Source organism: Puma concolor, chromosome B2 (genome assembly GCF_028749965.1).
Source record: "Puma concolor isolate L17-30 chromosome B2, mPumCon1.1.hap2, whole genome shotgun sequence".
NCBI lineage: Eukaryota > Metazoa > Chordata > Mammalia > Carnivora > Felidae > Puma > Puma concolor.
The window spans coordinates 132,415,517-132,438,523 of record NC_141671.1 but is presented as its reverse complement, the minus strand read 5'-3'; the positions used below and the strand labels follow the sequence as shown (position 1 = coordinate 132,438,523).

The following is a 23,007-nucleotide window of genomic DNA, read 5'->3' as shown; positions in this document are numbered from 1 at the left end:
TGAGTGAAAGGAACATCATGATCTTGATGGGAAATTTATTCAGACTGAAATTTCTCAGACCCTACTCTGAGAAAGGGTGAGAAGGAAAATGGCTGCTTGTCCAAATATCTGATCCAGTTTGGCTACAGTCAAAAAAAGCATTTTCCACCTGTACTTTCCTTACAAGTAATAAATGCTCATGAATTATGCTGTGGGACACAGCATGAAGAAGTCTTTCAGATCTGCCTGCACTATGTGAAGTGAGGGATGAAAAAATATTTTCAGGGGTGCCTGGGTGGCTCAGGTGGTTGAACATTCAACTCTTGATTTCGGTTCAGGTCATGATCCCAGGGTCATGGGATCGAGCCCCATGTCGGGCTCCGGGCTGAGCATGGAGCCTGCTTAAGAGTCTCTCTCTCCCTCTGTCCCTCTCCCTCACTTGTGCTCTCTCTCTAAAATAATTTTTTTTTAATTTTTTAAATAGTCTGAATGGTATGCTTGTTTTAAAAATGCATCAGAATGCTTTTATTGACAACAGTGAAAAATCATAAGGAAGATCTATGTTGGACCCAAAATTCATCTCTTAAATTTACTGTGTGATTGACTGCTATTTGCTAATGAGTTAGTTACTGTTTCAACTTTAAGTCAAAGTGCATAAATAGTACATAAATGGGTTGATTTTAATTTAAATAAACTCTATTGTCTGCCTGTAAAAGAAAGGTGCTTTAGTGTCTTATTTTAAAAAGTTATCTGGAAAACTAGAAGTTTAAAAAAATCTTTGTGGATATTTCAGTATTTATATATATTGTATTTTAAATACCACTCTTCCACTTATAATTATCACTTTGCTTAAAGTTATCAATTTGCTTAAATATAAGAAATGTAAATTTTTCTTTCTCCAAGTAATTATTGTTAGTTACAGGATGCCTTTTCCTAAATCCATTCTTCTGCAGTTAATGTCCTTTTAAAATAAGGATATGAATTATACAGCCATTTCATTTTTAATTTAAAAATCTAGATATTTGTTAAATAATGACATATTTGATTAAACTAACACTCAGAGGTAAAATTTTACTATTAGATGCTGAAATACTGTAAGAAAATCTCCTACTTTATTTCAGGTTTTTGTTCTCCTCACATGTGTTTTATGATGTATGAAAGAAACCAATCTCACCTGTTTTTGATTGTAGGTTTCTTCTTGGTTCTTCAGGGGCCTCAATTGGCTGATCAGCCAGGAAAACTCGAGCTTGGTCTATTGCATTCAGGACAGAATACTCTTTCTCCTTTAACTCACGTCTCAGGGCCTTTGCAAAGAGAAGCAAAAGTTGAATTTGTAACTACTGTGTTCACCAAGTAATGGAACATCTCCAATGAAACTACTTCTGATCATACTTATCAAGGGAATGACAGAATGACTCATAACCATTTAAGCAAAGTTAGAAGTGAAAATACAATTTTTACACGCATTAATGATGAAATATATATAAAAGCAAAAACATGACAGGACTTAAATATGCAAAACAAGAATCTTTACAATATTCACCTAAGAGAAATTGTTACAGTATATTTGAACTTACACAAAATGCACTTTTAGGGTTATCACTACTGTCAGATTGCTAAACTAGAACAGCCTGTTCAAAGATACCTTTTTCTTGTAAGACTGACAAAAAAAATTACATCCAATGGTACTGAAGAAGGCAATTTCACAAGTAGTAATGAGATCCTCAGAAGTGCTTTACATTCTTTAGAATATATTAAAGAAAAAAACTAAGAGATAGAAACAAATTAAAGTACATGAAATCAAAACTAAACCAAAGAGAACACATAAAAGACAGTCTCCAATTATCTTCAAATACGTTCCATCTCTCACGCTGAGGCAATTATGATTTTTCCCTTGTGAAGTTTTTCATGCAAATTTATGATTCTCAGAAGTCTGCCTTTAGTACTCTTGTTCTTTTAAGTAGGGTTAAACTTTCACCTCTGCTCCCATAAAATGTTTGGTGATTAAGACTCAAATTGACTAGAGTTTAAAAACAAAGCTCACTCACTGACTATTGCAAGGTAAGAGGAAATGAAGATTTTCTCACGTACTATCTGAATGCTACAGCTAAATCAAAATTGTTTCTAATATTATTGTTATCCTCTTAAAATTATACACAGAAACACCTAGTGGCTCTAATAATATTTTGCTTTTAGTGCAGTTCCCTGACAATGCATTATTAAAACTCTGCTTTCATTTTCTAAAATACTGCATTGTACTACTATTTTAGGATCAGTAAAATTTTGGCTTCTGAACACAACTGCTTTTTTAAAATGGCATTTGACATATGTTGGGATGACAGGGTATTTGCAGGCTAAATCCTCATCGTCCACAAGAGATGAAAGAAAAAAAAATCTAGAAACCCAGAATAATCATCTGATGTGAAAAACCAGAGCTAAACACCAGAAAAACACCAGTGATGAGTTTGAAAGAGAACGTCACTGGTGGGCAAGGGTGAGGAGAGATGAGTGACAGAATGTTGGATTTTGTGATAAGCACTGTAAATGCTATTAGACTTTTAAACTATTTACAATTATTATCTTGACCAAAAATTTATATGAAAAGGAGAGAGTGAACAACAACAAAAGAGCACCCACCCGCGATTTAGACACAGTAATAACGCACAGGATATAGGATGAATTAAAACTTGCTCTAAAACCCGTAGATACATTTACACAGCATCCATATAACCAAAGACAGACTGTGAAGCAAGCACAGGTCAATAAATCCCCACATCCGCTAGCATCGAGGGGCATTAAATGACTATGTGACAGAGCTTTCACTGTTTCTATTAAGAAATGCAGCTTGTGAAGGAGTCCCAAGATGTGACATTCAAGACAAACAAGACAATCTTCTGACATTTAAAGTTTCTGATATGTGGAAATAAAAGAGACAGAAGAGAAATGGGGGAAAACACATTTTAATGCAGAAATATCTGTACACATTTCCGGGTTTTGAGCCTTTTCTTTAAATTTAGATTACTGTGTTATAGCAAGAAGCTCCAGATAAATGAAAGTACTCCTAGTATTTACTTCCTGAAGCACCTGGAAATATAAAATATGAAATAATGGTATGAAAGAACATGTTGCTGAAAAGACAGCACTGAAAAACAGTGGGTAATGTATCAGATTTATAAAAATTTTAGTGATCAAGAGTATTTATTCCCCAAGCCCCAATCTAACCAGTAAATTTGGGAGAGGTAAAGATTCTTACAATAATGTGCAAGGGCTCTGCTAGGTTTCTTCTTTTGGGAAGTGAAGTCCCAGACATGACCCTATTTAGGGCAAGCTGCTAACGGGGAAGCTGAAGGAGCTGGAACACCTCCTCCTTCCGGTTGAGCAAATAGGATGAGGATTCACAGGCAGTCTTTACAGACGTGGCACTAAAGAGAAACCAGGGAACACCAACTGGGTGATGATGTGGAAGGGAATTAAAACCTGAGAGAGGACAGAACGTAAAGGAATGTGACTCAGAGAATGGAGGACAGAAGCAGACCCGGTCCTCTGGAAACATAAAATGATTAGGGGCACATATTTCACAGAGGGTGAATCCTGATCTCATATGACTTAGGTGTGCAGCAGGGCCCAGCTGGGAGTTCTGGATTATTATTAGTCCACAAAATGTGCATTGAGGAGTGTGGTGAGGGGAAATGGCATAGGAGAGATCTGGATTAGAACTATTTTTAGATTTTCAAACCTCTGAATGGAAATACATGTTTGTCTACAGGAAGGATACTTGGGAAAACTAGCCTGTCAACTTCCTTGATGGCTGGACTTTTATCACTCTAACACAGATGACGTCATGACGGGCAATTTCACTGGCTGGCTGTTTACTCTGCCCAGAAGGCTCTTTCTCCAGGTATCCACACAGCATATTCCTTATCCCAAGAGGCCTTCTCAGTGAGGCCCACCCACCCATGCTATTTAATGTAGAATTCCAACTCTCCCATCTGCTACATTTCCCAACATCTTCTACTATGCAAGGTAGGTATTTAGTTAGTATGACTATTGTCTATTGTCTGTTTCTCTCAGAGAAAGTATAAGCTCCACAAGTCCAAGGACATTTTCTGGGTTTTTGTTTGTTTGGTTGGTTTTTGTTTTTCACTGTGGTAAACAAAGCACCCGCATCAGTGTTTTGGGACCTAGTAGAGCTAGGGGGCTTAGAATTGCTTCCTGGTGGAGGAAAGAGAGACAAGAGAGACAAGAGTACTTTCAAAAGAGGAAACTAAATGCTGGTAGAAGAATAAAGGAGTATGTCAGTGTGTGTACTTAGGGAACTACAAACACTAAGTGCTGAAGAGCCCAGCAGGTATCAGGTCACAAAAACCACTGTATGATGTCCTCACTAAGCATCGAAGACAACCAATAATGGGCACTGGGAAGCCAGTGAAGAGCTGGACAAGGTGGTGGTGGTGGTGGGGTAATGACTGTCATATTTACATTTCTGGTTTTTACGATATCATAGTCAAGTCTCCTAGATTCACGAAAAACAAATCTGAGTCTGAGAAAGCCCCCTCCAGAGGTGGAGAATCTATTTTCCTTCCTAGCCACATTAAACTTCAGCACTTTTTGAAACACCCTCTCTGCATAGGGCGTTGGCAGGGGAATGTCTCGTGAACTCCTTTGACATGCCAAGGTAGGGGAGTAGAAGAGGCAAGTGCGGGCAGGTGGGAATCATGCCAAGTAAGGAAAAATGTGGGGCTCAAGCCCCAATGCCAAGTCACCAACCAAAGACCCTAAAGAGCATACATTTAATATCTGTTCACACAATATTTTGCAAATTTAATTTTGCTATTCAATTTGTCCTATTTCAATTATATTTAATTGCATGTCAGAAATGGGTTTAACTTTGGAACAGTATTGTACATATAATCATTTCACCACCTTTTACCTCTCACTTAGACATAAAAGAAAACCAGCATTTCCTAACCACCTGGTGAACATTAATGATAAGATAATTAGACTCCAACAGAGTTGTTTTGTATACAGAGCTACAAAGTGGCATTCAGCTGTAGGTTCTAATATCACATAACTTCTATGTGGGCTGCCTTAAATGAGTATAGCATAATCTGATAGGAACTTTTCTGTCTTAATGACTTTATATTTTCATTCAAAACAATTCTGTTCTCAGACAATAACAAGGATTGGCAAAGATGTGAAGAGGTTGGAACCCTGACATACTGCTGGTGGAATGATAAAATGGTGCAGCCACTTTGAAAAACAATTTGGCGGTTCCTTCAAACGTTTAACAAAGGGTTACTATATGACCCAGCAAGTCCACTTCTAGGTATATGCCCAAGAGGACTGAAAGTTTAAGTCTACATAAAAATTCATACATGGATGTTCACAGCAATATTATTCGTAATAGCCAAAATTGTCAACACAGCCCAAACATCAATTGGCGACCAGATAAACACAATGCTGTATATCCAAAAAATGAAAATCTTCTTCAGCAATAAAGATGAATGATATACTGACACATGCTACAACATGGATGAACTTTGAAAATGTTACGCTAAGTGAAAGAAGCAAGGCACAGAAGCCCATTACTATGAATGTCCAAATAGGTAAGCGTATAGAGACAGAAAGTAGAACAGTGGTTGCTTAGTGCTGGACAGTTGGGAGAAGAGTGGGGGAGTGACTGGTCATGGGTATGGGGTGTCTCTTGGGGATAATGTTCTAAATTTAGACAGTGATGATGGTTATACTATCCTGTGAATACACTAACAGCTACTGAACTGTTCATTTGAATTTTATACTATGTGCATAATATCTCAATAAAGTTATTATTAAAATAATAATTCTGTTCTTTCTCCCACAAAAGTTCCCTAGGTAATGTGTTTATTTCTATCTTCTCCCCCCACCCCCCCATCTGCAAAGTAATAGCTCATTGTGTATGTTCAGTATGCTCCCACTCTCAGAGTTTCTGGAGCACTTCCTACTTCTCTAACACAGCTCATGCTGATATATTGTCACCATGCATGTGTCCCCTCCATTACATTGTCAGTTCTTCTAGGGTAAGGCTCACATCTTAATCACTAGAAATTCTCTTCAGTGCTTGCCTAGACATATATAGGAAGTACTCAATAACTGCTTAGGGAATAAGGAATAAAGGAAGAACTCTTTCAGATTAAATACCTGGTAGGATTCCACAACATAGAAGAGCAAAATATAACGAAGTCTCCCACATGCGATTATTCTAAATTGGACTAACTACTGGATTCCATTTCGCTCTGGATTTGACCAAATAATTTTTTGAGGCAAGGTTAGTTTTTGCCTATCGCCTAATTATCAGAAGTACTTTTTTAAAGATTTTATTAAGTAAATGTCTACATCCAACATGAGGCTTGAAATTACAACCTCGATATCAAGAGTCTTATGCTCCACAGATTGAGCCAGCCCTTCCTATCATCTAATTATCAGCTAGTAACTACTAAGTATTTTACTTTATTGTGATCATTGTTTAATTAATAGCAAATATTTTCTTTTCTCCCTGGATAAACAAGTAACAGAGTTCACTGAAAGGGGTGGTATGGGCTCACTCCATCTTCCCTTTTTTGCCCACAACCTGATCCATGAGGTAACTAACTGCATAGGACAAAGTTTCCACACTATTGCAGTCATTACATCGAAGGTTGAGTCTGTTATTACTAGTGTGTATCAAATCCGTCTGAAATGCATTGGCTTAAAACAATGACAACTTATTTTTCATGATTCTTTGGATTGGCAATTTGATCAGGTCTTCTGCTGGTGCCACCAAAGATTACTCCTGTGGCTACAGTCATCTGTGGTTTAACTGGGGTTGTGAGTCCAAGACGAGCTCATTCACATGTCTGGAAATTATTGTGGGCTACTGGCTGGCATACCTCAGTTTCCCTCTGTGTGGTCCTCTAAATGCACAGTAGGTTGGACAGGGCTCCTCCAAAGCCTGGTAATTAGTGCTCCTAAAGAGCGGAGTGAAAGCTGCAAGATCTCTTAAGACATAGGCTCTAGAGCAGCTCTGCCCTCTAGAACATTTCAGCAATGATAACAATGTTACAAAACCATGCTGTCCAATATGGTAACCACTGGTTGCCTGCGACCATGTGGTACTTGAAATATGCCTAATATAATCGAAGAACTGGATTCTAAATTTTATCTCGTTATAATTGATTTAATTTAAATATAAATGGTCACATATAGCTAAGGGTTACCACATAAGACAATGCAGTTCTAGAATTTGCACTTCGGCCCCATTCTATTGCTGGAAGCAAGTCTTGAGGACCCGCATAGACTCAAGAGAATGGGGAAATACAATGCATTTCTTCGTGAGGGGAACAGCAATGATCCTCATCAGAGGGGCCAAGATATACAGAATCATGATTCACTGTCGTAACAATCTACCACACAGGATAAAGGGGAAGGGGAGGGTTGGGGTAGGAAGGCATCTCAAAGACAGTGATATTTGAAGAAAGAGCTGAAGGAAGTGAGGAAGCCAGCCATGAGACTATCTGGCAAAAGAGGAGGCAGGGAGAACTGCAAATACAAAAGCCCTGAGGGAAGTGCTTGCCCGGCTTAGCAGGCTGGCACCGTCAGAGCCGGGTCCACAAAGGATGAGGGTGATAGCTTCTGGAAAAATGTTTCCTATCATGAAAGTTAGAGGGAAGTAAGTCTTTGTGGTTGACAGGAAAGGCACCTAGTAACTACATATTTCTTATACCGCAGACATCTAGTTACCTTGCTGACTCAAGGTCTGGCCATTAACCTAAGAATGCTCTCTGTGACAGCCTTACCACAAAGCTTATGCGTTTTCCATTCTAATAGTCCAAAGACCTCAATCCCCACTCTGGGCAAGCACATGTGAAATCAAGCTCCGGCCTGTAAGCACTAGACCAGATCAGCTGTAAGAAGGAGGAAGATACAAAATCATTTCAACAACTACAACTGAAACTGTATTGTCTTTTATTCATCATTTTTTTTAATGTTTACTTATTTTTGGGAAGAGAGAGAGAGACAGAGCGTGATGGGGAGGGGCAGAGAGAGAGACACACACATAGAATCTGAAGCAGGCTCCAGGCTCTGAGCTGTCAGCACACGGCCTGATGCAGGGCTCGAACCCACGGACCGCAAGACGATGACTTAAGCTGAAGCTGGATGCTCAACCAACTGAGCCACCCAGGTGCCCTTCAAACTGTCTTTTAAAAGTTACATGCTCTGAAGTTTTTAATACGAGGACATATGGTCTCAAATACCTCCAAGTCAAAAGTAACGAATGAAGAGCACAATGTCCCATGGCCATAAGAAAATGTTCAACTTCTCTCTCATCGTAAGGTGGCATAAGAGCGTATGACAGAGTTTTCCAACAAAGATTTCCACCAACAAAGACAATTTAAAAGATATTAAATTCAGATAATCTGAAAGAAATATGCCAAACACAAGAGTAGACAGCAATTCATACACAATGATCCCAGTCCTTCAGGAACTTACAGTCGACAGAAGAGAGGAGAATGCTGATCACCATGTGTGACATGCCACAAATCTTTGAGAGAAGTACAAACAGGGCACTGAGGAAAGAGACAGAAGGTAGAGGGAGGTAAAGGAGGCACAAGCAACCTTTCCAAAAATATGTGAACTGTGTGTTGAAAAAGAGACCGGAATTAGATTCAAGGTAATTAAGGGAAAAGCAATTCAAGGAAACAGAATGAACAGGTGAAGTAATCTAGTCTTCCATGGTTTTCCCTGTGAAGCAGCTTCCGAATGCTCATTTAAGCTAAATGAAGTCCTGGAATGTCTGATTGATGAAGACCTGATTCAAATATCAGACTTTAACTACTAAAACCAGTGTTTTCATTCTCAACAGAATTTCTCCCAGCCTAAACATCCTGTTTAGCAGAGTCCACCTTTCCTATCATTTCTGGGCCCCTTTCAAACTCAGCATGCTGTTTGACCACTTACTGGCATTCTTAGGAGTTTCTGGCAACAGGGTAAATTGCTCCTTATTCAACTTTCAATGCTAGAGAGAGATTCTCAATGATCCTCCTGTAATGTCTAGGAACACTTCTCTCCACTTGCTATAATTGGGAAGGAAAGGAAATTAAGAGATGAGAAGGAACAGATCTTCCTTCACTTATGATGGGGTTATGTCTGGATACTGTAAGTTCAAAACATCGTAAGTCAAAAAATGCACTGAGGGGCACCCGGGGGGCTCAGTCAGTTAAGCATCCAATTTTCGGCTCAGGTCATGATCTCACGGTTCATGAGTTTGAGCCCTGTGTTTGGCTCTATGCTGACAGCTCGGGGGCCTGGAGCCTACTTCAGATTCTGTGTGTCTCCCTCTCTCAAAGATAAACAAACATTTAAAAAAAAAATGCATTGAATATACCTAATCTACCAAACATCATACCTTAAATGTGCTCAGAACACCTACAGTAGCCTACAACTGGGCAAAATCATCTAATACAAAGCCCATTTTAGAATAAAGTTGGCTGTCTCATGTAATTTATTAAACATTGTACTGAAAGTGAAACGCAGAATGGTTGCATGGGAACAGAATGGTTGTCAACAGGATCCGTCCTTGGCCCTTTTGTGACTGCATGGTGGCCTGGGGGCTGTGGCTACGATTGCCAAGGATCATGGAAGGGGACATCCTGCATAACACTAGCCCAGGAAAAGATCCAAGTTCAAAATTCGAAATATAGTTTCTCCTGAATTCCTATGGCTTTTGCACCATCACAAAGTCGAAAAACTGTAAGTCCACCATCGTGATGTCAGGGACTGTCTGCATAAACAAGTGACTGGGGTGCCTTAAGTCTGAAAGTCTCTCAAGTCAATCAGCTGCTGTTCATTTTCGTCATGAACATGGCATCGGCTCACTGGAGTGGCTGAGTAACATCAGTTACTTCTGGCAGCACCGACATGGGCAGGATCTTAAAAATCACTTGATATGAAAATAAGGTCTGAGGAACTCTGGAAGAAGGAGAGGAATCCTGACATCCGCTTCTGTTCTAAATTGGCAACTCGTTACTCTGCACTGAGACAAGGGGAGAAGAGACATACCTATGTGGGTGTGAACTAAATCCTGGTATTACCCCTTCCTCTGTAAGGAACAACTGTCTCCTCTCCTTTCTTTTTTATTTTTTAAATAATTAATTTTTTTATTAAAAATAATTTATTGTCAAATTGGTTTATTTATTTTTGAGAGAGAATCCTAAGTAGGCTCCATGCTGTGAGCACAATGCATGATGTGGGGCTCAAACTCGCAAACCGTGAGATCATGTGACTTGAGCCAAAATCAAAGGTCAGCTGCTCAAACAACTGAGCTACCCGGGCGCCCCTCTCCTTTCCTTAATCTAAAGCCATAATCCAAACTGTCTCTATAAAAAGTGCCAAAGTTCACTGAGATGCACTTTTCCTAAAATTTTCTAGACCATAATACTAAAATTACAGATAAAACAGATCTTTTGGTTCTCCTGCTTAAAACCCTCCAGTGGCTTCAAATGAATTCTAAACTTCCTACCAAGATCTGGACCCTCCCTGCTCTCCAATCTCAACTACTAAAAATACCCTAATTTCTAGTCTCAAAGTCTTCATTTCTGTTCCTAGAATATGCCAAGTGTTCCCTCCTCATGCCCTTTGCAATCCAGAAAGTTTTTGCTTCAAATCTTCAAAAGCTCCTTCTCCTTGTTTAGATCTCGGCGCTTGGTATATATGTGGGATGAATGAATGAAAAAAGGAGTAAGTGGACTAGAAAGAACCAAGGAAGGCAACTCCCAGGAAACGGGAGTAGTTCATAGGAAGCTGGTCTGCAAAGAAAGCAGCATGGAATGGCTCTGAGCAACTGAGGAGGGAAGGAGTCATCTCCTTTAGCCCGTCAAAGAAAAAGTTATTTCTCGACACACTATCTGTGTGCTTTCTTGGCGCTCTCACTGGCCCTCATTGGTCAAAGAGATTCCCAAGGGTTGTCCTCCCCGACCCTTTAGCGTCACAGCACCAATACCATCCTCGCTATTAGTATAAACAACACCTGGTTCCCCAGCAGGGCCAGGCCTCTCTCTTCTGAGCCTCTCCAGCTCCAGGCATCTGCTTTGCTGGAGCATTCAGCACACGTGCCTGTCCTGACTTCTTTGCAGACCTGACTCCTACACCGGACTGAGCCCTCTATGAAGGCACACATCTATTCCCTAGAGGGTAAAGCAGGACCTCAATGAATTTATGTATGAAAGAATAAGGAAATATTTAAAAAACCATTCAGCGGTATAGTAAAAGCAGAGATTAGTAGCCAAAAGCCTGTGTGACAATCCAGTGCACGCCATGTAGGCACGCCCTTACCTACCATGAGCCCTTGGGTTTGTCTTGAAACTTCTCCGCATGTTAATAACAAAACCTCTCATTTTACTAACTTCACAGGTGAGACAGTGAATGTGAACATATCTCAAAACTGTTCAGTGTTGTAGAATAAGTAGTTAACTTTTAAAATAATGCTAACCTAAAGTTTTACCAACATTCTCAGCTCTTCTCTAAGACAGAATTCTTCCCTCAGCTTCAATTCACTGCAATTTGTGAAGGAAAGTTCTAGCTATTTTATCTACAGCTTTGGATGATGGAGATGGGTGCCCAACCTTCCATTAGCAGGAACAAGCGAATTTAACTCTCTTAAGGGAACAATTATTTCATTCTGAGAAAAATGGAATTATGTGATCCTCCAAGATTAGGCAAAAAAGTCTGGAAAGTATAAAACTAGGTTCCAAGCTTCTTATGTCCCTTTAGATTTTTAGAAGTGTAATAACTTTTTGTGAACCAATTTGTTCCAGACTAAAGTAGCAAAGTAAAGCTCTGTGATGGCAAAAATAGTTAGCCAAATGATATCACATACGCTAATTTAAATTTTTTAAATGTTTATTATTTTTGAGAGAGAGAGACAGACAGAGACAGAGAGCAAGCAGGGGAGGGGCAGAGAGAGAGAGGGAGAATCAGAATCAGAATCAGAATCAGAATCAGAAGCAGGTTCCAGGCTCTGAGCTACCAGCACAGAGCCTGATGCAGGGTTCGAATTCACGGACTGTGAGATCATGACCTGAGCTGAAGTCAGCCGCTTAACCGACTGAGTCACCCAGGCGACCCACACATACACTAATTTAATATAAATACGAAATTTCTCCAACTGATTAGTCTAACAATGGACATCTTTTTTCCAATCCTTCAAAGGACAATTAAATCAAACACATCCAACCAATTCTCTTTCTTCTCTTTGAGAGAGAAATGGAGTCAGATATCTGACATCCTAAAACTGCTTTCTAAACTCCCATACTGGCATGGAATACCAGCACTTTAATGTTAATAATACAAGGTCCACAGGAAAGAGGGGGAAAAATGAGAAATCACAGGCAAGGGTGCAGTGAAACTTCACTTTCATACATTGCTAGAGGCGGAAAATTGGTTCAATCACTCGGGAAAGTAGGTTGGCAATATATCAAGAATCATTACTATGTTCATATTGTGTGAAACAAGAATTTCACCTTTGAGAATATATCCTAGGAAAATGATCAAGAAAAAGCTACAAACACAAAGGTTTTCATTATAAAGTTATTTATGATTAAAAAGATTTGAAAGCAAATTAAATGTCTAACACCTGGAAAATATTTAGGCTCACTAGGGTATGGCTACACTAGGGACCATTACATAACCTTGAAAAATTACTGTGATAATGACGGCATAGCAACATGAATAAATAGACATGATATATATACCTAAGCAAAAAAAGTCAGGATTAAGACGATATGCCCTATTAGAAATAGGAAATAGTCACCCAAATGAAGATGGTTGCATTACAGTAGTAAAATTAAGGTCAATTTTTTATTCTCTATTTTATAAAATCTGTCATGATATTTTCACAACTTAAAATTTAAGAAAGGAATACTAAATGGAATCTAGTTCATTTATCACTGAACAAATTATTACTTTTATTTATTTTTATTTTTTTTACTGAAGTATAATTGACGTACAATATCCTATTGGTATCCTGTGTCCATCGTGGTGATTTGATATTTTTATACATTACAAAATGATCCCCATGGTAAGTTTAGTTACCATTTGTCATCATATAGAGCTATTACAATATTATTGACTGTATTCCTTATGCTGTATATTATATATTCACGACACTAAGTTTTTTTAACTCCAAGTTCGTATCTCTTAACACCATTCACCTGTTTCACCCATCTACCAGCCCCTCCCTACCCTGGGAACCAACAGTTTGTTTACTGTATTTATGAGTCTGTTTCCATTTCGTTTATTCATTTGTTTTGCTTTTAGGACTCCACATGTAAGTGACACCATATGGTATTTGTCTTCCTCTGTCTGACCTATTTCACTTAGCATAATATCCTCCAGGTCTACCCATGTTGTCACAAATAGCAAGATTTGATTCTTTTTTTAATGGGTGATATTATCTATATATAGCACATCTTCTTCATCTGTTCGTCTATTGACAGACACTTAAGTTACTTCCACATCTTGGATATTGGAAATAAACACACGGGTGCATATATGTCTTCAAACTGATGTCTTCATTTTCTTCAGATAAATGCCCAGAAGTGGAATTGCTGGATCATATGGTAGTTCTATTTTTAATTTTTTGAAAAAATATGGAACGTTTCACGAATTTACACATCATCCTTGCACAGAGGCCATGCCCATCAATCTTCAATAATTCCAATTTTAGTGTAAGTGCTGCCGAAGCAAGCACAAATCACATCTTTTAAGGAATGGCATTATTAGAGCACCTGGGTGGTTCAGTTGGTTAAGCAACCAGGACTCTTGAATTTGGCTCAGGTCATGACCTCACGGTTTGTGAGTTTGAGTCGGGTGTCAGGCTCCATGCTGACAGCACAGAACTTGCTTGGGATTCTCTCTCTCCCTCTCTTTCTCTGCCCCTCCCCAGCTTGCGCGCTCTCTCTCTCTTTCTCAAAATAAGTAAATAAATAAATAAATAAATAAACAAACAAACAAACAAACAAACAAACTTAAAAAAAAGAAGAAGACAGCATGATGCTTCAACTAAAGGCACAGCTAGAGGCTGGTATGGCTGAAACCAGTGTTTAAGAGAGAAAATAGTAAGAATGAAGTGACCATGGTGTGAGTAGGAGACAGGTCACATCACATAGGGTCTTGTAGACCATTCTGAGGACTGTGACTTTTATTCTGAGTCAAATGGAAAGCCACTGTGGAGTTTTGATTCATTGGAATAGGAACACGCTGGGCACTGTACTGAGAATAAACAGAGACTAATAATTGTAGCTCCTAATAGCAGTAAGAGGTAATCAGATTCCTGTTTTATATTTTGAACATGGAACCAACAGGATTTTCTAACAGATGGAATATGAAAGAAAGACAAGATTGAAGGTGATTATTATTTTTTATGTAAGCAACCAGAATCAAGTTCGTTCCATTGAAATGAGGGAAGATCAGGGAGAATGATTTTGAGCAGCAAGTTCAGGAATTCAGTTTGGACGTACTAAGTCTGAGATGTCTATTAGATACCCAAGTAGACATGACATGTAAATAGATATGAATTTGGTGGTGACTGACATACAGATGGCATATAAAACCAGGAGACCCGATGAGTTCAGGAAGGAATGGCAATAGAGGAGTTGGCATGACCTGGCTCCTGGTGCATCCCACTTTTAGGAAGCTGAGAAAAAGAAGAAGGGGTCAGCAGAGGAGATTGAGAAGGAGCTGCCAGTGAGGTAAGAAGAGAATCTGCACAGCGTAATGTTCTAGAAGTCAAGTAAAGAGAATGAACAGAGGAACCATTAGGGAGTTGACAGGAAAGGAAGGACTGAAAATAGACCTCTGGTCACATTGCAGCAGACACTAACACACAGAGACAGGGTAAGTTACAATGAGGGGTGTGTGAGTGAGAGTGGGAGCTCAGGATGGCTTACTGACTTGAGAAAAAGAACGCGTGAATTAAGTTTTCAGAGGCTTTCATTACTGTAAAAGTGTTGTTTTATGTGTGTCAAAACATAAACATTAATGTTTTTTTTTTGATGCCAGCAGGTCTGACTATATAATTCACAGAGCCCCTTGTTCAAATGTTACTAAGAATTTCAAGATGGCAGCACCAGAGCATTAAACCAAGTGCAGGGCCCTGTTAGGAGTGAAGGCTTATGTGACTGTAATTGCATGGGACACACATCCACAAAGCCGGCCCTAGATGCAAGGCATCTCAGCTTAACAAATAAAAGTACTGCTGGTACAGCAGGCTTCCTTAGTTTCTTGTTTAAAACAAAACAAAACAAAACAAAACAAAACACTTAACATTTATTGGAGAATACAAGCAGAAAAAATAAATGATATAAACATACGGAGAATCTGTTAGAATGTAATTTACTTTTTTTTCCCCCAACTTGCTTTCAAAGCTAAATCAGCATATATGGATCTGAAGTCATTATAGTATGACAGCAAAAAAGGGCAGAAGAGTCATTAAATTTGATAGCACTAATAAAACTACATGAGAAAAGGGAAAGAAAACAGGCTTACTTTTCATTAGTATGCAGACAAAATAAAAAAAAAATCTCCTTCACAGTGCTTTAAAAGTTTTGGTTAACGTCCCTAAATGAACATTTAATATATAAATTCATTTTGGTTCCACCCCATTGACATAAAAAATGATGCCTGAGTCAGAATACTAAGTATAAATGCTAAAACTAAGATAGGAATGCTTCACTTTCTCACAGTAGTAAAAGAGTATTCCTTCCTACACTTTTCAAAATACATGCACATGTAAATGTATTCCTTTATTCGGCTAATATATGCAATATCTACTTTACCAGGTACCATATAAGGTGCTAAACTTGTACTATTTTTCTCTTTCAGCTTTATTCTAAATATAACTGAAAAGGCCGGTAAGCAACACCTCTTGCTTTATTGCACATTCCAGGTCATGCCATGACTCATTTGGAGGATTTTCCCTCCAGGAGTTTTGGTAACAGTCTTCAGTGAATTTTTACTCCAAAGATCTCTTTTTAGCTCAAGAGCTACTTGCTCTGTGAAGCCTTACCCAATCTTCCCAAGTACAGACAATCATTATTCATCTGTGCCTCCCTGGCCATGTGTTCATGCTCACATTACTATGCCTTTGCTATCCATTATAGTTACTTGTTTTCAAGTCTCTGCTTGTAGATGGTGAGATCTGTGATGGCAAAATTAGTCTTATGAAGTGATAGATGCCCAGTACCTAGCAAAGTACATGGCATATATCAACTGCAACACAGAAGTTTGTTTAACAAATAAAGTATTAGATAAATGATACCAGGGTAAATATATCCAGAGGTGGTTCATTAGAAATGGGCTGTTCTATTAAGGGGGTGGACTGTATATAATTGCTTGGTTTTACATACCTCTATTTCCTGCTCCATTTGTTGTCCACTCTTAATTTCATCGCCAGTGATAGCTATTAAGATGCCTTGCCTCTCCCTCTAAACTTGGATATTCTATGGCCTTTTGGGGTCAAGTTCCAATGATACCTATGAGGCTTAGGAGATAAATCAACTGCAGACAACTAAATGGAGTGTGGCAGGTAGGTACAGCCTCGCTTTGAGAATGGCTGCTTCCAGGAATGAATACAAGTAATAGCTTTACTAACAGTTCTTAGTGGGCTATGCATTTAATAAGGAGGAAGTCAACATAGGTGCCAATGGCTGGAGGGGAACTTGGAAATTAATCAATTTTAGAAAAAGGTCAATCTCCCACATTAGGTAACTTCATCACACAGCGAGACCTTGAAATTACAGATTTGAAGTTAGAGTGTCAGATTACCATATAGAGAGAATAACCCTACACACACACAGCCTAAATTTAATGGTGGCATGTTGCTGATTGAAAGATACTGTTCGTGGGGCGCCTGGGTGGCTCAGTCGGTTGAGCGTCTGACTCCAGCTCAGGTCATGATCTCGCGGTCCGTGAGTTCGAGCCCCGCGTCGGGCTCTGTGCTGACAGCTCAGAGCCTGGAGCCTGCTTTAGATCCTGTGTCTCCCTCTCTCTCTACCCCTCCCCTGCTCCCACTCTGTCTCTCAAAAATAAACAAACATTAAAAAAAAACCCCAAATGTCCTGACTCTTATACAATAAGGATTGAATATAGGAATTTTAAATTGAGTTAAGTAAAGGACAGAGGGGCCCCGAGGGAACAAACTCACTAAAATTATATCGGAATCGTACACTTTCAATTATTTTTAGTGATTTCCTTTTATAAAATCAAACATGCATTCTATCAGAAAAAGGGTGTTACGGCTCTGACCACAGGCTTTACATAACTTAGAATTTACATTGTTCAGAAGATGAAGTGCAAAGTGAACAGCAAAAATGGCACTGGCAATTTTATCCAATGTTAAAGTATGTGACTGAAATAAACCTGTAACATTACAAATGAATGCTATGTGCACTGAAGGTGCATTCTGAGTAACTTGACTGAATGATAATCTCGCATTCTTGAAAATGAAGCTGCATATGAGCGACCTCAATTTCTATAGAACTTTAAAAATGATATGAAAAACTTAGGTCATTAGGTGGGAAAATTCAACTATATGCATTTATTCTAAAAGTCATTAAAAACACTTTGTTTTAAAGTAGTAATTTATTTTGATATTTGAGGATATTAAATATATACCCACATAAGAAAAAATAATACGACTCTGTGGGGTTTACAGCTGATACTTATAAAGACTGGAAGGTGACTCTAATTTTACAAGTTAATCCTAGATAGTAATAGGGGACTATTTCTGCTGGGCAGTATTAGATGGTAAATAACAGGTATCATAGGGTTTTTTTAATGTTTATTTATTTTATTTTGAGATAGAAAGCAAGAAGAGGAAGGGCAGAGAGAGGGGGAGAGAGTTTGAGAGAGAGAGAATCCCAAGCAGGCTCCACGCTGTCATCATAGAGCCCGATGCAGGGCTCCGTATTCCAAACTGCGAGAACATGATCTGAGCTGAAATCAAGAGTCAGATGCTTAAGACACCCAGGTGCCCCAGTAGAGTTTTATTTAATTAAAACAGCTCATACACTCCAGACAGTTTTAAACAAGACAAAAATGATCAAAACTATCAAGACAAGCTCCCAGCAGTTATGGGAAGAGCTATCAGCAACTACTGACTGTACCTGTACCACATGCTTTACCCTCAGAGCCCTTGACATATTCTTTTTTATTATTATTATTACTTAAGGAGTTTGCCTCTGTGCATATATTGTGAAAGCACTGAACAAAGTTATTTATCATCATTGTTGCTGAAACCTATCAATGCTCTGTCTGAGTCACTCGTTGAAACATCCAAGAAAGTATAAGCATTTAATTAAGGGTCCAAAACACACTGATGTTTTATAATATCAGTTCTTGGGACATCTGTTTGACAGAAGAAAGCATGCCAATCTGTGAGTCATTCGTTTCAAGGTGTCAGAGAGAGATTTTAAGCAGAGACTGTTAACGGGGCTTTCTGCTCGCTCAACATCCAGGACTGGTACCTTTCCCCCCAGCAGCATCAACCCTACTGACTACTTTGCTTTTCTGCTTTGTTTCTCATCTATGGAATGCCTGTCATATTCTGGAGTCCAACTTTGCATGTTTGATTTTCCTTGCTTTTTTTTTTTACATTTTATTTATAATTGCTAGGTGTTTAAGCAGATGAAGTGATCTGAAGCATGACCTTATAGTACTATTCTAACTAAAAGTCTCAGAGCCATCCCTTCAGCATTTAAATATATAATATTCCATCTGGATACAGCCACAAGCATGGAGCTTTTCAGAATGAAAATTATTCAAATGTGTCACTGAAGTGCAGAGGCTGTGCCTTATTGCCCTTTGTACATTTAACATTGTTTTCAACACATAAAGCAGTCAGTGAATCGTGTGGGTGGGTGGGTGGATAGATGAAGTGATTAGCAATGCCGTTATCAAAGAATGGTTATGAAAAAGTGTCATTAAATCACTGATGCACATATAAAGGACTAGAGTATAGAAATACAGGTAGGAACCAGAAGACTTTGAGAGTGAGTTCCCATAAACCAACCTCTACGTATCCAAGTGACTGCATGCATAAATCTGAGAGTCTCTAACCACGGTTATCTGTGAAAGCAGACTGGACCCAGGATAAGGTGATACAAATGCAAATGTAAGATAATGTATATTGATTTTATTTCTTTACTTATAAGTTATGGTAGCATTCAAATATTGCTTTGAAAGGTAATTAGATTCATGGTTATACATTTATCATTTGCCTATAAATCTTTGATAAGTTAACTAAAGCACTGCATACAGACGTGTCTTATGAGCTTGGCCTTTCCATGATAAGCTGTTTTCTTTTATTAAGAACAAAAAACAAGGGGCACCTGGGTGGCTCAGACAGTTGAGCGCCCAACTTTGGCTCACGTCATGATCTCACAGTCCATGGGTTTGAGCCCCACGTTGGGCTCTGTGCTGACAGCTCAGAGCCTGGAGCCTGCTTCGGATTCTGTGTCTCCCTCTCTCTCTGCCCCTCCCCTGCCCACACTCTGTCTCTGTGTCTCTCTCTCTCTCAAAAATAAATAAAGATTTGGGGCGCCTGGGTGGCGCAGTCGGTTAAGCGTCCGACTTCAGCCAGGTCACGATCTCGCGGTCCGTGAGTTCGAGCCCCGCGTTGGGCTCTGGGCTGATGGCTCAGAGCCTGGAGCCTGTTTCTGATTCTGTGTCTCCCTCTCTCTCTGCCCCTCCCCTGTTCATGCTCTGTCTCTCTCTGTCCCAAAAATAAAAAAAAAAATAAACGTTGAAAAAAAAAATTAAAAAAAAAAATAAAGATTTAAAAAAAAATGTAAAAAGAACAAATAAATCATCTTCTAGCCTCTAGACTTATATCCTGTGTAATTCTCAAAAATGTCTCAATGACTTTATCCTATTCCCTCAGTAGTCTAAGTTATCTCTGAAGCCACCAATAGGCTAAAAAAAATATAGTTATGACATCAAAATTTACAGTTGCCCAAACATCATGAATCTTAGGAAAAATAAAAAATGTGGACACAGAACAACTAAAATAAGAAACACACTAGAAAATAGAAGTCCTAGTTTAAAGAACTAAAACAGCCATTGCTTATTGAGCACTTACTAAATGTATTGTGCTAAGTGACCTATATATACTCATGGTCAGAAACAGGACTGAGGAGGTTGGACAATCAACTCCAGAGCCTAGATCACAGAGCTAGTGAGTGGAGGAGGTGATAATTGAAACCATGTCTACCTAATCCCATGTGCTAGTTCACTAACTAACTTTGTATAGAAAGGCCAACCATAAAGTCTCTGAGCACTGACCGCGTACAGCCTGCTTGAGATTCTCTCTCCCCCTCTCCCTGCCCCTTCCCCACTCATGCTCTCCTGGTCTCTCACAAAATAAATAAATAAACTTAAAAAAAAAAAAGAAGGGCCCAACATAAGGTACCTTATAAGAGAGGGTAATACACCACTATCCAAAAAGGAAGAGGAAAGAATATTTTCAATGAACTTGAATACAAAGTGCTGAGGACAGAGGTTAGTCGGATGTCTACTTAGAATTATTTTATTCAAATTGTTCACATAACTCTTTGACATCAGCATTTGATATCCCTTGAAGCAGCTTTTAAGTCACTTAGTGGTTTTCTAACATACAGTAACCCCACGTCCACCTAAGGCATTGAGACATAGCTTTGTTTTTTACTTTGTATATAATGTCACTGGAAATTTTAATGTAATACTTAAGTGCTGATTTGTGTAATATCAGCACAGGTGGTTTTTAATGCTTCTTGTAAAGTGTATTTGTCTTATCCACAACAGAAAGATATATGGTATCACTTTTAAAATTGATCTTTAAAAGACTTGTATACAGTGAAATTCAAGGCTTGCATTTATGAGGTCATACTTCCTGGAAGAGTAAACAAATCAGTGTTAAATTTCTTTGTCCCCCTTTAAAAAATTCCATCTGGTAATCTCTAGACATTCTAATTTAGTATTGAGAGATTAGGTCACATTAGTTTGACATAATACTATGTTGTTCAAAATAAGGTAATTTAGACAGCTAGCTATTTGCAAGGAAGAGTTAGGTTAGAAATCAAATACAAGGTCCCCCTCTTTCTATGGGGAAATTTTAAGGAACAAAATAACTTGCCTACTATTAGTATCAAGCCATTTAAGGGTTGATTTTGTTTGATTCCAACTATGTATTTTTAATCTATAAAGCAAGAGTTATTCAAAATTAAAAAGAGTTTTTAAACTGTATTAGGACAACTAAAAACAAAAAATAGCAAGAAATTAGAAAAAAACTACAGTTTATAATAACAGACAAAACTAAAGGGAAAGGCATCTAAATTTAATGCTAAACATACCTGTGAAAAAAATAGTATAGAGATTATTTTGTTCTGTTTGAATCTACATCATGTTATAATTGAAAAGAGTTCTAGAATCCCTTATAAAGAGAAAAGATCAGAAATAAGAGTATACAAGAACTAATAACATGCTTGAATTATCAGCCAGGGACCAAAGCTGGGGGTTAGAGAAATCGATAGTTAGACAGACAACCAGAGATTTGGGACAGCAATGCACAGTCCACAGCTCAATCACAATCCTTGTTGGAAATGATTTCTCATAACACAGGGAAGAAACAGAGACTGTAAGGTTAAGCAGGGCAGGCGTAGGCTCTCCCCTGACTGTAAGCTCCACACAGACAGGGACTGTGTCTGTTTTCTGCATCCATGTTTCTCTGGTGTCCTAGAAATTGCCAGACATGGGGGTAAGTGATAGGAATTTGTTGGGAGTGAGAAAGGAAGGGAGGGGTGAAAAGTCAGATTTCATTAACATACACCATGGGTCTCATTTTCTTCCACTATCAGTGAGGGGGCTAGACTAAATTATTTCTTGGGCCTCTTACAGTTTTAATAATTGATCATTCTAATTCTAAATAAAGATTGTTCCTGATAAACAGAACCTGAAGGCAGGGGTCAAAGACATCTCCAAGGACACAGGAAAGAAAAAGCTGACCTGAAACAGAGTAACCATATGTACAACCAAAGGGATTTTAATTTTAAGATCACAGAGAATTATATTTAAGTTAGAACATTGGCAAGGTTGAGGTTCAACTACAATTAGACTATTCAATGATTATGGCTGGCAAAGTTTAGTAAGAAAGGTAAATAATTACAGGTAGGTGTCACGTCTTTAAATATTGACCTAATTGTATTAATGCATAGTGATTTGCCCTCACTGTAATAATTTATAGTGTTTAGAAACATTATACTTGACAGCTGGGAAAGAAGGTTACTTTTGAGAGAATGTGACTGTGATTGGAAATAAGGTCCTTAAAGATGTAATTAAGTAGGGGCACCTGAGTGGCTCAGTCAGTTGGGTGTCCGACTTTGGCTCGGGCCATGATCTCACGGTTTCTGAGTTTGAGCCCCGCATAGGGCTCTATGCTGACAGCTCGGAGCCTGGAGCCTGCTTCTGATTTTGTGTCTCCCTATCTGCTTCTCCCCTGTTCATGCTCTGTCTCTCTCAAAAAAATAAATAAATAAATATCAAAAAAAAAAAAAAAAAAGATGTAGTTAAGTTAAAATGAGGTCATTAGGGTGGGGCCCTGACCCAACATGACTGGCGTTCTTATAAAAGGAAGGTATTTTGAGCATTTTTAAAAGATACAGATACTCACCAAGAGAAAGCCAGGTGAAGACACAGGGAAGAGACATCCACAAGCCAAGGAGAGAAGCCTCAGAAGAGGCCAACCCCACACCCTGACCTCAAACTTCTAGCCCCCAGAACTGTGAGAAGATTAATTTTTCTTGTTTAAGTTACTCAGTCTATGGTGTTTTGTTATGTGGCCCTTGCAAACTAAATCACACCTCCACAAATCTCTGAAATCTCTTCTATAGTTTATTTCTGGCATAACAGCCTGCTTAGTTCTCAGAGTTATGCATGATGCTTGTGTCAAAACATTTATTAATACATGATATTAAGAAAGCCTGT

General features: G+C 38.6%; 1 protein-coding gene and 1 non-coding gene across 2 annotated transcripts in view; both read right to left on the bottom strand.

The window, feature by feature from the left end:
• UTRN (utrophin) overlaps positions 1-23,007 on the bottom strand; it is a 469,064-nt gene that overhangs the window by 114,593 nt on the left and 331,464 nt on the right. The window contains 1 exon segment of the mRNA XM_086708068.1: positions 1,154-1,283. Within this exon segment, the coding sequence (XP_086564194.1) occupies positions 1,154-1,283 (130 nt within the window).
• LOC112862972 (U6 spliceosomal RNA) lies at positions 13,635-13,741 on the bottom strand. The gene has a single exon (XR_003223828.1). It is a non-coding gene; the product is annotated as a U6 spliceosomal RNA (small nuclear RNA).